Source organism: Lissotriton vulgaris, chromosome 5 (assembly GCF_964263255.1).
Source record: "Lissotriton vulgaris chromosome 5, aLisVul1.2, whole genome shotgun sequence".
In the NCBI taxonomy this organism is placed as follows: Eukaryota; Metazoa; Chordata; class Amphibia; order Caudata; family Salamandridae; genus Lissotriton; species Lissotriton vulgaris.
In genome coordinates this window covers 280,211,275-280,227,003 of record NC_141693.1, presented here as the reverse complement: position 1 = coordinate 280,227,003, position 15,729 = coordinate 280,211,275, and the positions used below count along the sequence as shown (strand labels likewise).

At 46.8% G+C, this 15,729-nt stretch overlaps 1 protein-coding gene across 8 annotated transcripts in view; it reads right to left on the bottom strand.

Annotated features, from left to right (window-relative positions):
- Positions 1-15,729, bottom strand: part of SAMD11 (sterile alpha motif domain containing 11) — a 243,279-nt gene that overhangs the window by 162,277 nt on the left and 65,273 nt on the right. For all 8 annotated transcript variants that reach the window (XM_086921420.1, XM_086921421.1, XM_086921422.1 and 5 more), the window contains exon 3: positions 11,647-11,825. In XM_086921420.1, the coding sequence (XP_086777546.1) occupies positions 11,647-11,825 (179 nt within the window). The remainder of the gene's footprint in view (positions 1-11,646; positions 11,826-15,729) is intronic.

Genomic DNA, 15,729 nt, shown 5'->3' with positions numbered 1-15,729 from the left:
TGTTCCCACACAACGTCCATGGCACTTGACGCATTCTCATATTTACAACATTTTGTAAACCTGGAAATGCGTCAGAATCCAACACTTTCCATGGGGAGGCACAATGAGGAGAAATACTTTTATTTCTGCTTGTTTTTTTTCGCTTTCTATTTGTGCTGCATTCTACACAAAAAGAATCCTCCCCTCAGCGCAGGCACCCTTGCAAAATGACATAAGGGTGTGTGCCCTGGTCCAGAGTTATGTGTGAACGGGTAACATATTTACATGACCATGAAAAGCAATGCAGGGTGACTTTACATGGCCTTGTAAATATGGAGAAGTCCATAGTATTGCCAGCGCGTCAATAAAAGTAGCGCACCAGCGACGCAATATGCTTGTAAATAAGCCCCTAGGTCTCTGCTACCGCCGTCTTGACACGTAGCACCAAATGCAGCTTTCATCCATCTTTCTGGGAACAAATGTGTGAGATCTCTGTTGCAATAAAAACGTCCAGGATGATGAGGCATTGAGGAGGCCCAAAGAGCGAGCTGGTGTGAAGTCCGGCATGAAGCATGAATGTGGTTATTTACTAAATATTACACTGAAGAAGTATTTAAGACTTGTGTTATTTTTCTTAGTGATTTTATTCTAGATTTCTAGCCAGCAGCATCCCATTTGTCCTATAAACAAGCATTGCAAAGCCATAGCCTGGGCTTTGTAAGTCTGCAATGTTTTCTTTCTTTTAATGCAAACATGTGCAAATTGCATTGCAAGAGCAAAAATAATACAAAGTAAAAATGCCATGGTCCAAAGGCGAGTGCGCATGTTTGCAAAAACAATTAAGTAAAACATTACCATTGCAACAATAAATTACAAATATTGAAACGAAAGCAGATATTGGCCTACTAGACCTCACAGTGAAGTGGTCTACTTTTTAGGCAGACGTGCACATGCAAAATGCTGCCATTCACAGTGACGAGAGCAAAGCCTGAAAAGGGCTGGCCCCTTGCCCCATGCTGGGGAGGGCAAAAAACTAAATGTGAATGAGTCTCAAATAAAACTGTGGCTGAATAGGAATGACCAAAGCCCCTGCATGCCCCCGTTTATGTATGCATTTTCAATGCTTTGTTGTTTTTTGGTGGAAATATGAGTTGCCAAAACATTTAAAGCTGTGTATAGGTCCGAACTAACAAAGCACGCATGCACACCTGACGATATCACAGGAAGGCAGAACTGTGGTCTGGTAGTCACAGACATGAGCCGCCGGAGCAGGAAAGAAAGGTGAGGCCGGGTTGGCGGGTGGGGGAATTCGACACACGACCACGAGGGAAAATTAAATAAATAATAAATTTTCCCTTGTCATCATCTGTCGAAACCTCCCCCATACGGCCCCACCGCTCTTACCTGCACGGGCCGCAACTGTACGAAGAGGACTTGGAAAGTGAGTAAAAGGTCTCTCTCGCGCACTCTCTCTCTCACACACACACATGCACAAGCCTCTACAAACACCTAAATATAGACACACAAAGGCACACACTGAAAGTTACACACACTTAAACACATACAGACACGCACATATAAAAACACGCACAATAACGCAGTTACACACACTGGGCTGGTGCGGCTGCACTTGGCACTGACCTTGGGAATAGGGCGCTGACCTCAGGGAGGGGGGGGGGGTTGTGTTTAGCAATAACTCACAATTTAAAAACACCTGCTGCAGAGTTCTTTGTGGTCTGGCTTTCAGGCAGCAATAAAAATGTCAAGATAACTCTTGTGATTAATGTTCCTACTAGAGAGAGATATCTTTGTCTAGTGGCAGTTTTGCTGTTTTGACTTGCCATAAAGAAGCATGTTGCAAAGCGTGCATACCGTGCAGATAACAGTTCTGTATTTTATGTGGATAGCCGAGTGGATCACTGCTTTTGTCACAGACATCCATTTGTTACCACGGTTCATAAGATACAACCCTAATATAGAACAGTGACTGTTACAAACTGTCATCAAAGAACTGCTTGAAAACTGTGTAAAATTGGTTAGGAACTTAAGTTTTTTCCTCCAGTCTTTCACAAGCTATTCTGAATGCTGCAAAAAAGGGTTTGTTTGGGTAGATATAAATTCTTATTAGTAAAGCCAGACTTTACCAGTGCTTTAAAACAAATGAAATGTATGTGAGAGGCGGGCTATGGAGAGATGAGGGGCACTTCTCCCCCAGTAGTAATGGGGGGGAGGGGGGGGGGGGTATTTATCTAAAACACGCACAAAGACACAAATACTACAGCAGAAACATATACGCACAAAACTGCTACTTTGCTAAAAAAACATACTTCAAACCAAGGTAAACCAGTGCAACGGCCAATGAATGCACACCATCACACACACATGGCACGTAACTGCTGCACACACACCATGCCCAATTAGGCAGTCGCTTGGACAGCCGAACGCGGGGCCTCCGATTGGCTGGCAGGCGCGCGCCAGCTGCATCCGCCGGTAATGCGCGCCTTGCTTTACGGGTCGCTCATTCAATTTAAATCAAATTACTAATAATTTGCAGGCTATCAGCAGTACAAGCGCCGGGCTCGGCTTCCACGGAGCGGGGCCGCCAAGGCGGCTTCTTACAAATTAATAAAAGGAAGACCTCGTTTTTTGGAGCCGAGAGACAGGGGTGGGGGTGCGTGGGGCCGGTTAGAGGCTTTGACGGTGTCTTTCTTCGACCCTGCGGGTTAATCTTCTTTTGGAAGCTGTTACTGTCGTGTACTCGGGTCGCGTCACAATGTAAAATGCAGAATTCTGAGCAAGGCTCACATTTTTTTTTGTTCACGTCTCCTCTATGGAAGCATTTTTACCTTCTACTCTTATAGACATTTATCCTTAATCAATAAATAGAAATAGAAAATCGAAGTTGCAAGTAGTATATATATCCACATTTATAACATATCTATACATTTATTTAACAGATAAATGCCCAACTACACGCTTTATGTGTATGGAGTTTTCGTAGGCTGAATTTATGTCTAAAAATAAATAAATAAAACTGTGACCCTTAATTGTGAGTACCAAAATCCTTAAGTGGGGTCCTGGCACCAGGCAGAATCACGTGGCCAATATATTGTGATTAACTCTAAAATAAAAGGGGGGGGGGCACCTGGCTTCAGTCATTCAGACATTCTTCTTTCATTTCTGGGCTTTTTTGCTGGGTGAAGGGATTAAGGTGCACAAGGGCACTCAGGGGTTACAGACCTCCATTTATGATAGTGGAGTCGTTGACCTCGGATGTCACCTTACTATTTGATATGTATCAAAAAGAACTAGCTACTTGTGACTTGTATATTGAGTGTATATAGTGTAGCAGGCTAGGAGTGCGAGGACGGCACACAGGTATCCCGCAGGTCCTGACCGAGACTGTTAGTCAATCCCCCTGCCGACCCACTCCTGGAAGCATTGCGGGCCAATTGTCAGCATATGCTTGAGGAGGGAATCCCCCCCCCATTAACACCTACAGCACCTTAGTGAGTGCGACACATAGCCTGCTACACTCACTTAACTATGTAAATTTTAATATGCACCCACACTAATAAACGGTCCTGAGGAAAACCAGAATTAATAGAAGGCACTGGCTTAAAACATATCGACCAACACCGGATGTAGGAGGTCGTAATCCGCCACCATCACATCCATCCTGCCTTGTTTTTAACCGCTGACAGGAGCCCATTTATTAAAATTGAATTTAGCCCTCGGGCACTGGGACCCCTGTCAAACCGTTTTAATCTCACTTCACCATTTTCACTACACTGCACTCCCAGTAAGATACCTGCTCCGCTGTAATCAGGCGTCGAAGCACACCCGGGACACATTAGGTGTCACTGGGTGGGCCCGATCATGAAGCATGCCACCAACTAGGTTGGTGGGTGAGGGCTTCATGAAGACACCCAACCGGTGCCCTGGATATGACATTTCAGAGTTCAATATACAAGTCACAAGTAGCTAGTTTTTTTTGATACATATAAATATCCCTGGGGACTCGGACTAGCTATCTGGTCCTCTCTCTCTCTCTTGATACGTTACCTTACTATTTGACCCAAAACTGAGCAGCAAGTGACCCCCCTTAGCACTTGATCTTCGAGGGAACTGGTTAGAGCAGTCCAAGGCTCACCCAGAGAAGTGGTGTGGGCATGAAACCCCAAACTCAACCAAGCTGCCCATTAGTTATTAATGACCAGCCGGAGGTATTACTTGTGAAAGAAAAAATACTTTTATCTGAACACAAAGCTAAATAATACACATAAAACAAAACATGGGCACAGTGTAACAATGGCCAGATCTCTGTAGACCCCTCTGGACTACAGAGTAACGCACAACAAGTATCCAAACTGGGTTGAATGTAAAGACCACTCCCAATGCATTTGTCATATGATTTTTTTCAGTGCAAAACCCCTTCCTACTGTATTTGTCACTGGGTTTACACAATGAACAAGCATAAAGTCCTTTTGGCCTTTCACCCGGCTCTGCAAAGAATGTTAGAAGAAAGCTAATCCTATATGAAGCTCTGCACCACTGGCAGCTTCAGCCTGCGGTCCTTGCAGTCTAGAGCCAATCAGTGGCCGGAAACTGTGTTGAGGTTATGAGAATGTTGCGAAACTTTCTCCCCCTGCCCCCTGTGTCGCACAGAAAGATGGTTGTTCAGGCCTTGGTGGTCTCAAGGCTGGATTACTTCCACTCTCTTTACTTGGGCCTCCCGGCGTATCTGGTTAGCCATCTTCAGATGATTCAGAACGCGGCGGCCAGAGCCATTTTTCTGGCAGGCCCTAGGACACATACGACTCATCCGCTATCTTCCTTACACTGGCTTCCGGTTCAGAAACAAATTCATTTTAAGGCATTAGTTATGGTCATCGAAGCCTTCCATAAGATAGGGGCCCCCTACCTCAGTGAAGGATTTCAACATTATATCCCACAACGCACTCTGAGGTCATCTGCTCAGCTTCTGACCTCCACGCCTAAGGTCCGGCTGTCTCGGATCGGGGAGGTAGAACCTTTCAAGTGGCAGCCTCTCGTTTATGGAACACTCTACCTCTTGATCTCAGGCATGTGCAAGACCTCCTCACGTTTAGGCGGAAACTAAAGACCTGGCTCTTTCAACTTTGAGTTTTCTGCCAGTTTTCCGCACAGAGGTGTTTCTTTCTGTTGGCTGTTATGTGGTCTTTTGTTTCAGCGCCGGGACACTCCTGGGAGTAGCCGTGCGCTTTATAAATGACATTTAACATAACATAACAGAGCACGTCTTCTGTCCTCGATGGGCAGAGCAGTCCGGGTCAGGAGCAGAGAGCTGCGCTGCACCAAGCTGGGTGGTAACAGAGCAAACATCCCCCTCGAGGATGATTCTGGTGCCCAGGCAGGGCTCCGCCAGGAGTCGCAAGGACCGAACTATGAATCCCACCAACCAAAAGGGGCCAATGAGCCCACTCACAGAGAACACCGATCCTCTGCAGAAAGGGGATGGGGTAAGAGCACGGAAGGAGTGCGATGGAGTACTAAAGTTCATCCCCAGCGCCTGCACACCAGGATCTCCAGGGCAACAAGTGGTGACATTTCTAAGAGGTATAATTTGAAAACCGATAAATATGACAAAGGCACACAGCTGACAAACTGGGGCGGATGTTCATCTTTTCCCATTACACCGGGTCCAGGTACCCCTGCAAACCTGGGTGGTAGACATAATGGCAGCTTCCTTCTGCAATGGCACACACCAGTCCCCAGCACCACGCCCATGGCAAGAATGCAACTTTCCTCCAGACAGACCTGATAGCTGTTCTAGCAGGGTGCAGGACTGCAGGCTCAGTGCCCCTAGTATGTTGATCAGCAAGATGTTCAAACCCTGGATCCCAGCAATCTTTCCATCCATGCTGGTGTGTGATTCCACATCAGCATTGAAACTGCCCAATATTTATTCAAAGCTGGACAATCATCTGTGGTGCAAACATTTTGGAGAAGTCTGCAATCAGAGCTTGCATTTCCACTGCATGATCACCGCATGTTGGAGTGTTCTTCATCAGCAGCCCCTCCAGGGCTGGTCTTGATTAGTCCAGCTCTGGATACGCATCACAGCCTTTCGTGAAGCAGGCATGGGCAGGAAGAGGGGCCAGAGCTAGAAATGTTTCGACAGGAGAGGCCGGTTAGCATCTCTTCCTTAAAGGTGACAGGTAGACACATCCACTATAAAACCTTGCTCCTAGTGCTGTAAGTCTCTCTCACTCCTGCACCTCCTTCGATGAAGGATGATCTTGGGTTCTCCTCCTGTCCTCAGAACCATGCTGTGGGGTCTGAGTACTTCTAAACAGGGAGCAACTAATTGAGAAGTACAATTGTCATGTCCACTTAGGTAAAAATCAAACAGCCTGCAGCCACGTTCAAGTGACTTGCCAAAAAACCCCAGAAGGTGGGTTAGCACGTTATCCAGAGCCATCAATATCATGTTTGTTTATTGATTCAATGGATGCAAGTGCAGTGGCACCCAGCAAGCACTAGGTCATCAAATGAAAGCCCTGGAGGACGTGGGCCCCTTGCTGACTTTGCCACTGGATTCAAGCTAGCCTGGCTGATATGGGGTGTTACCTCAAAACTGGTCCCAAGATGCTTGTTTCAGGTCCAGGAAAGACATGGCTTGGCAGCGCAGGCTGGATTGTTCCCATGAGGCACAGGATCAAGGTTGATTTGCATATGGCTGGGTCTGAACTGGGGTGGCGAAGTGAGCTAAAGAACGATGATGGATTCAACCCTGATCTGTGACTGGGGATGAGTGTCGGAAAAGCTTCAGCGCTCCGTCATCATCTCCTTGTGTTAGCTTTGTACTGGAGTAAGGCACATGTCTGCTCAGAGAGTTAGATGCCTGCTGAGGAAATGTTTTGCCTGCTGTGGAAGTGAGGCACCTGCCTGCTATGTGAGTGAGATGACTGCTGTGGAAATCATTTGTCTGATGTGAGATGACTGCTGTTGAAATAATTTGTCTGCTGTGGGAGTGAGGTGACTGCTGTGGAAATCATTTGCCTGTTGTGGGAGTGAGATGACTGCTGTGGTACCGGGTATGGAAGTCGGATGTGTCACTCGCCCCCCTCCGCCTGTCGGAGGCTGGAAGATGCGGCTGAGGTGTTCAGGGCTAGAGAGATGCTGCCTGGAAGCGGCTTCCAGCGCCTGCTGTGGGAAGGACATTATCGATAAATCTGCACTAAATAAGCGCGAGACGAAGGTGCTCGACTACGTGAAGTGAATCACTAACCTGATCTCACGGAGTAGGATGGGCCTGCTTCCTGTAGGGCACACAGACCCTACATTTGAAGGAACTCTCGACTACATGGGCTCTGAGAGCACCCTCTGACTGCTGCCAGTAGTGCACATAGACCTCACACTCATTAGGATCCTGGACCATCGGCACCTTCTGGGGATGCTCTGTCCTAACTGCTACCTCCTGTCTGATGCAATCAACACATCTCTGTCCTATTTTACTTCATCACCCTGTCCTAGCAGAGCACAACTGATCTGAAGGCAATCTGCCACTTCCGCTAAGAAGACATCTCTGCCTTAAAGGCCCGCTGTCTCCTGTACTAGCAGTCTAGCATTGCCCTAGCGGCAATTTCTTCCTGTCCCAACCGGCCAGTTCAATCCTTATTGCCCTGTCATTCCTGCCCTATCAGAACAGATCTTCCCTAACTGCCATCCCTGTCTGCCTCAACTGGGCAGTTCTTGGTTAAATGTCATTTCTTTTCTGCTTTAATTTTTCTTTTTTTTTTCTTCAGTTTTATATAGCGCGAACTAGACCCGGAGGTATCAGAGCGCTTTACATGAGCACCAGTTAGGTTACAGACCGACACAATCATTTTTGTTAGGCACAGGGCGATTAAGTGATTTGCCCAGAATCACAGAATGTTGAGCATCCCTGCCAAGACTCGAACTCGGTTCCCCAGCTCTGAGGTTGACCGCCCTAGCCGTTAGGCCACATTCTCTCCCCAAATGGGGCAGCTCTTCACTCCTGCCCTCATTGGGCTACTCCAGCGTCACTGCTATCTTCCACCTACCCTAACAGGGCAGTTTCATACTAATGGCTATCTCCCTGCTACCCTAACCGGACCGATCTTCCCTAATTGCCACCCCTCTTGCCTAGGAGGACAGCTCTAACCCTCCTGTCATTGCCTCCCTGCCCTACAGACTGCTCTACCCTAATTGGTATTTCCTTTCTACAGTAACCGGGCAGCTCTGCTCAAATGGCACAGCTCTCCATAATGTCTATAATGAGTTATCTGTGTCGCTGCAGTAGATTTCCTTGCTTCTCGAATGAGTCGGCTCTACCCTAAGTACTACCTCCAACCTCCTCTAAAGGAGTGAGGCTCTACCCCCCCTAAATCTTACGGAATCCTTTCTGCCCTTTATATCAGGTTCCCAGGCCCCCGCCCTCTCCCATGAGTTATATTTCAACTCCACGGCTGGACAGCCCTAGAGGCAACAGAATCCAGACTGACCATTGCAGATCAAGGCCTTGCGTAGGAGTGTGCGGGAAAGGGTGCTATATTATACTTTAGCACTGGCAACTCCTCCTTGTGCAAAGCTCTGAATGCATAGAACTGATACCTTAAGGCTGGTGGTTCACAAGAATGACATACAGCACCAGAGGTAGTAGTGACTCTAACGGACCAATGCCGCAAAAGGGAATGTGGTTCTGGCTGTGCGGTGCTCTGGTGTCTCAGAAATGAGGGTGGTTCTAGCTTGGCACAGCTCTGATACTGCAGGGCTGGGCCGGTTGACCGGTTCTGAATGAACAGAGGACTGATGCCTCAGAAGTGGAGGTGGCTGGTTGTGCCTCTGAAGCTCAGTTGGGTCTGAGCCCAGACAGCTCTAGTGGAGTTTATTCTGACTGTGCAGAGCTCTGATGCTTCATACATGGAGTATGTTGGTTCTTGCTCTGCAGAGTTTTCATGTCTTAGAAAAAGGATCTGGTTCTTTCTGTATGGAGGGCTGATACCGCAGAACTCGAGTGGTTTCGACTATGCATAGGGGTTCTGCCTCATAAATGGAGGCCGTTTTGTCTCTACAGAATGCTGCGGTCTCCGAACTGGAGGTGGGTTTGTCTCTGCAGAGCTCTGATGCCTCAGAACTGGAGATGGCTCTGACCGTGCGAAGTCCTCTGATACCCTATAGCTGCAGGTTATTCCGAATATATGGAGCTTTGATGCCTCAGACCTGGAGGTAGTTCTGACTCTCTGGAACTCTGCTCCCTCAGAACCTGAGGTGGTTCTCACTGTGGAGAGGAATGATGCCCGCATAAGACGATAGTTCACCCGTTCAAAACGGAAGATGATTGGACCTAGCTGGAAGGCTTCGGCCTCCGAAATGGAAGCGCCGCTGACTGCACAGGGGGTTGAAGCTTTGGGCCAGAGATGGTGTTGGAGGTAGAGGGTTGATGATACCTCATGACCAGGGGCAGCAGAGACCTGATGCCTCAGGGCTGGAGGCAGTTGAAGATAAATGGATCCGAGGGCTCAAGGCCGAGCCGCGACATTGAGTCTTCGAGGATGGACGGAGGAGAGATCAGGTCTCATGGATGGAGACCAAGGGAGACGGCGACTCTGTTAAGCGGAAGGGGGTGGTGGGATGATGATGATGCCTCGGAGCTAGAGGCGGTGGACGATGAGGACACATTGGGCTTGGAACAAACCCAGGAACGATGATGCCTTGAGCCTGGCAAGGGCTGGAGGCGAGGCAATGCAATGATGCCCGAAGGCTGACGGAGGCCGCCCAGTGGCTGATGATGCCTCGAGGCTATGAGCAGTGGAAGGTTGATGAATGCCGAAGGCTGGGGGCAGCCGATGCGGTCTCAGACTGCTGTGGGTTGTGAGGGAACAGATAAGGCGGAGGCAGGGAACATTTCTACCGGCTATCCTCGTAGCCTTCCCTCCCACAAGGCAGGCTGGAACATTACCATAATTGGAGATTTACGATTCGAAGCATTTGATATTATGGGGACTCTAATAAGAATTAAGAATGCTATTTGGCTCATCAGATACTTAGACCGAAATTGTGCGAAATTAAAAGCATAATTTAAAATATCTGCAGGAATAAAAATATTTTATTAGGGACAGTGATGCTCAATTCTCTTCCTAGTCATTTCTCTGCTTCCTTCCTTCTAACAAACTCCCTTAAAACTCTGCCTTTTCAGCTCCTATCACACACTCAACCCTCTTCTCACATCACTCCTCGACCCTTGTGACCCCTAAACCTCAAGCCTTTCCTCTTAAAATCGATGTCTCTTATTACTTGTCAAAGCCCTGTGTCCCAGTCTGGGCACCATTCTCACACCATTCTCTGTCAGAGCCATGACTGTGCACACTTTTCTATACAATGCTCCATATGTTTGGCCCAGTGGTCCAGACTTCTGGGTATTAGGACTTCGGTAGTTAGACAAGACTCAATAGCAGCATTGACTCTCTAATGGTAGCTGGGGCTGAGCAGTCAGCAAAGGAAGGTGTTGTAAAAGTAGGCACCAGATACGGCACAGCACTAAGTTATCACAATAAATATTGAAAAATGTAGAATCATGGGCATTATTACTTTAAAAAAGAATACATCTTCAAGACAAAATGTGTTTAATAAAGAAGTTTACATAAGGTCCTATAACAAAAACTAGAAGCCAAAAGCATAATCTGTTTTAAAATTTCAGATAAACAATTTTTTTAAGTTTGGATAGGAATAAGATGTGTAAACCCAGGTGACCTTTGCGAAAATCACCAGCGTAATCTCAGTGAAGCCTTAGAAAAGGCCGACCTCAGATATTAAGGTTCTCTTCCCCAATTCTGTACTGCATATTGTTTTATGGTCCAATGTTAACCTATGGGGATTTCAGCACCATGGACAGCCCTAGAACTCACCCACCCAGCCCTGATGTTAGTTACGTCTGTGGGTAGACACAGGGCTGATGCAAATATGGCTTCTTTGGTGGTGTTAAGGAACTTTGCAAATCATTTCAAATACCCCACTGTGGGTCTTCTTGCTGCCCCGCCCTCACGGTTTAGAAACGACCATAAGGTTTGAAGAAATACATCAGTTCTTCACCTTAACCTATGTTGACATATTTCCAGCCATATTTTTTCTACTGCCCAGGGTCGTTTAGGCAATGATGCCTTGTTGTTAAGAGCAGGGTTTAGCACTATACTTGAACATTATAATGCAAAGACTCATTTGAAAACATTAGCAGAGCAGTACACAAACATTCGCCCATCCACAGCTACTTAAGGAAAAATCTTCCTTCCCCTTTTTAACCCCATGCAATTAATCTGCATGCACACTGTACAAGCAGTCATGACTGACGCATGGACAGTAACTCACACAAAGAGATTGGTTCTGTATTTAAATCCAGATAGGGAGAGGCATATTTCAGCCTTTATTTGTGTATAAAAATAGGTAAACAGGGACAATCCATCTTTCACAGTGAAATTACTCCACTTGAAGGGTTACGGGACAACACGAGCACCCTGTACTACCCTAGTGACCAGCGCTGGCAGAGATTCTCCCACCCCAGGATCACTGCTCCGTGATGCCCGCTGGTGCCCTCTCCCGGGACATGTCTGTGGGGGGCGCGACATGTCTGTGGGGGTCCATCAGTCCCCAGTTTCAGCCACTCACCTCCTTTTCATAACACTGATATGCAGGTCTTCCTCCAGCCGCACCTCGGGGTGCTGCCCATTGGCCTTGTCCCCCTCTTCGCTGTCGTCACTGTGCGAGAAGAAGGGGCTGGGCTCTTTCTTGGTGATCCTGCTGGGGGGCAGGGGGATGGTTCTCTTTTCTGCCAAACGACCGCGGTTCTTGGTGAGGAAGAGAAAAACAAAGGGATTACATGGTGTACATCCTCAGCTGCTGCAACTCAGAGCTACAAAGAAAAGCGTTCATTAGGTTAAGGGGAAATCTGTCCAGCACATGGGAGGCGTGAAACTGACCACAGAGGAGCGGAGTGAGGGACCAACAGGAAGCGAAGGGTGCATTTAAATTTATGAAATAGGAAATATGAGAACATCATCGCTGGACCTTCCTAACTCTAATCCCACTGAATCCGTGGACATCACCAGCCCTTCCCAATCCCCGGGTCTCACTGCTCTACTGCACAGAATTCAACACATCACTAGGCCTTGTTAACCACTGGATCTCACTTGATTACTAGACAGACTAGAACACACCAACAGTCCTTCCTATCCACTGGATCACACTGGATTACTGCTCAGAGTAGAACTCAGCAATAGGTCTTCCTAACCACTGGATTACAGCACAGAATAGAACACACCTACAGGCCTGCCTAACCCTCGGATCTCACTAATACTGCACAAAGTAGAACTCATCAATAGGCCTTCCTATCCACTGGATCTCACTGGATTACTGCTCAGAGCAGAACTCAATAGCCTTCCTAAATACTGGATCCAGAACAGAACACATCACTTTTCCTTCCTAACCCCCAAATCTCACTGGATTACTGCATAGAATAGAACACACCAATAGGCGTTCCTATCCACTGGATCTCATTATATCAGCGGTCTTCAAACTTGTTAATGCTGCGCCCCCTCCAGTGTAAAAGAAAAATTAATGGGCCACCTCTGGAATTTTTCACAATTATTCCATTAAATTGGCAATGTTAAAATATGTCTAGACTTACTTAAACATTGCAGTTAAGTTCTGTTACCCCTTTTAAAAATGCAATCAAATACATGATTGCCAAAAGTACTATTGTGGTTAGCTAGGCCTTACTAGCGTGCTAAAGTGTTCAGTGTGTTTATCAGAAATGGAGGGCGGAGAGGTATGAAGACTATTTGGAGTCCCTTTGCTTTTGACACGCAGTCCCAGCCAGATATCAATGATAAATGATGTTAGTGATGGCCAAGTACAGACAGGCTTACTGCGGCTCGTTTTTTTTCAACTTAAAACAAAGCACTGCCATCAGCCTGATGCTTCTTTCAACCAGAGCCTGGCATCCTCCCCGTGATCAGTTAAGGTCCCTCTAGGGGGGCCGCCCCCCTAGTTTGAAGACCCCTGCACTATACTATAGAACACATCACTTGTCTGTCCTAACCCACTGGATCTCACTGGATTACTGCTCAGAGTAGAACTCATCAATAGGCCTTACTAACCACTACCACTGGACAGAAATTACACATGACTAGGGATTTCTAACCCCTGGATCTTACTGTGATACCAACTTAGGGGGACTAATACTTTCTAGAAACTAAGGGGCCCATTAGGATGTAGGGCGAATCGCCACCGCCCGCATGGCGGTGGCGGTCCGCCCTACATCCTTGCCCACCCGCCACCCATTTCCCCCCCGCCATATTAGTATGGCAGGGGGGACCAGGGCGGACGGGAAGACCGTCTGCCGCTTTTCCGCCCGGTCAACGAGTTGACCGCGCAGAAAAGGGTTTAATATGGTGGCCATCCATATTATGATGGGTGCGGAAAGATGCCTTTCCGTGGCGGCATTGCCGCCACGGAAAGGCATGCAGGAATGGACCGTGGGGGGCCGTTGCAGGCCCCCAGATACTCTGGGGGGTGCACATGGTACCCCCCAGCAGTTCCATGCACAACATGGCAGGCACCGCGCGATGCCTGCCATGTTGTGCATGGAAGTGAACAACTTGCCTTCCTGGCATTGTGGCGGGCAGTGCTGAGTGCACCGCCCGCCACAATGACAGGAATGCAGGATGCGCCTACCACTGTGGCGGGCGCATCCTAATTGCCCATATGGGACCCCCACCCTTATGGCGCGCGGTCCCGTTTCCCGATAGGATGGCGGGCGGACAAAGTCCGCCCGTCACCCTAATGACTTCCTAAGTATTATTAGCAAATTAATAAAGCAAATGTAAATAAAGTAGGAAACTGTAAAATTTAACATTTTAAAGCACTGTAAATGTGAAGGATTTTTTACATTGGAAGTTAGAAATTAAGTTAGTATTCTTTGCAGTATTTGTGGAGCAGCCAAAGTCACACAAACAGGCTATAGTATGAACGATCGGTGGCCTCAAGCACCAACAAAAGGAGATTATGGATTAGGATCACAAAAGACACAGTGATAAGCTAGAGCGTAGCACATAAATTAATCTTTACGAACTAAAAACTACATTTTGAAAAGCTCCAAACTTTTCATTAAAATTTACATTTTTCAATACTTGTTTGTGAATTAAATGAAATATTTTGTCATCAGTGTATCCGTCTGATGTATACTTGTTTCTGTATCCTTGTGTATTGCTTTGAGGTTTAAATTCTAAAAACTGATTAGGCAAGGTTCTCCGGATTCCAATAATGATTAATTGGGGGTCCCAGATTCCATTAAAGATTCAATGAGGGTCCACAGAAGTCAAAAGGTTAAGAACATCTGGCCTACAATAGCATCACATGAGTAATGAAACATCTATTGGCTGGATTGGAATATTGGAATGAATTACTCAGTTAGGAAAAATAAAGTTACAATAACTAGAGAAACAATTTGGTGACAAATTTGTTAAAGAAAATCTTTTTGGATAGTGTGACTCATTTTGATGAATGGTTCAGGTGCATGTAGCTACTAATGTAATGAACCACATCACACATTAGAAATATCTATTTTATCCAGATTTTGCTTTATTTGGGGTGAACTGGACTCAAGGCGCATCGGAGTGCGGGACATATAATGATACCTTTACAAAAATAATAGAGAAAATACACAGAAGACCTGATTAACCAGATGGAAACAACTGTTATTGACAATATCAAGACCGAGACAAATGGTGGAGCGTGCAACGGGAGAATGAAGCGGTTGAAAAACATGATCAATTATTCATCTGGATTTATTACACGTTTGTAGAATCCAAATTAGCCCATTTAAGAGAAGAAGAGACTGAGTGGGGAAGTATGAAATGGGTAGAGCTAAACGGGTCAGAAAAGAAAAAGTGTCCTAATAATGCAGTGGGGGGGGGGGGGGGCATGGATCGGGCTCGAGAGGTGATTAAAAAGATGAGGTTTCCACTCTTTTATAAAGGCCCAGTGGGTGATGGTCTGATTGTCAATCTGTGGGGCACAGCTAAAGAAGGACTAAGTCGTATGTGTGGTGTATTTTAAATCTAGGGATAGTGAGGGGCACAACATCAGTGCTGTGAATGGCTCGGTCGAATCCGAAGATAGTTGTCTTGTTAGTCAAATTGTAAGGAGATTGGTTGTAGAGAATTTTGTTCGTCAAGAACGTAATTTTGAATATCCATCTAGCATCTACCCGGGAGCTACTGGTGGGTGAACCATGATAGGGGAGAAAATTGTGCCAGTAACTACACTTGAGAGGCCAGTCGCAAGTAGGAGGGCAGAATCACCAGTTGTGGCTGGTTGGTCCTCTACTGCTCAATGGATACCTAATGTTTCCAGCCGGACTGAGGAATAAATGCAGGGCCTGGATTTACCGTCCCATTTTTCTATCCCAGTTGTGTTTCCGTAAACAGATTTCACAAGAAGATTCTGTCCATGTAAATAAACCCTGAGGGAGACACTTGTTGTGGTTAGGTATCAGGCAGGGTGGAATCCCCCCTGGGGACCGCACTGTGCATGACTCGTGATCAAGGCCCTAGTGGTGAAGGGTTAAGCATGAAAATAAATATGGCCTTCATGGACTATGCCGCCTGGCCCAGCACATGCAAACTACTACATGGATAGTTTGTTAGGTCCTCGATATGACCTCCCGAGATCATTCCCAACTACCAGGGA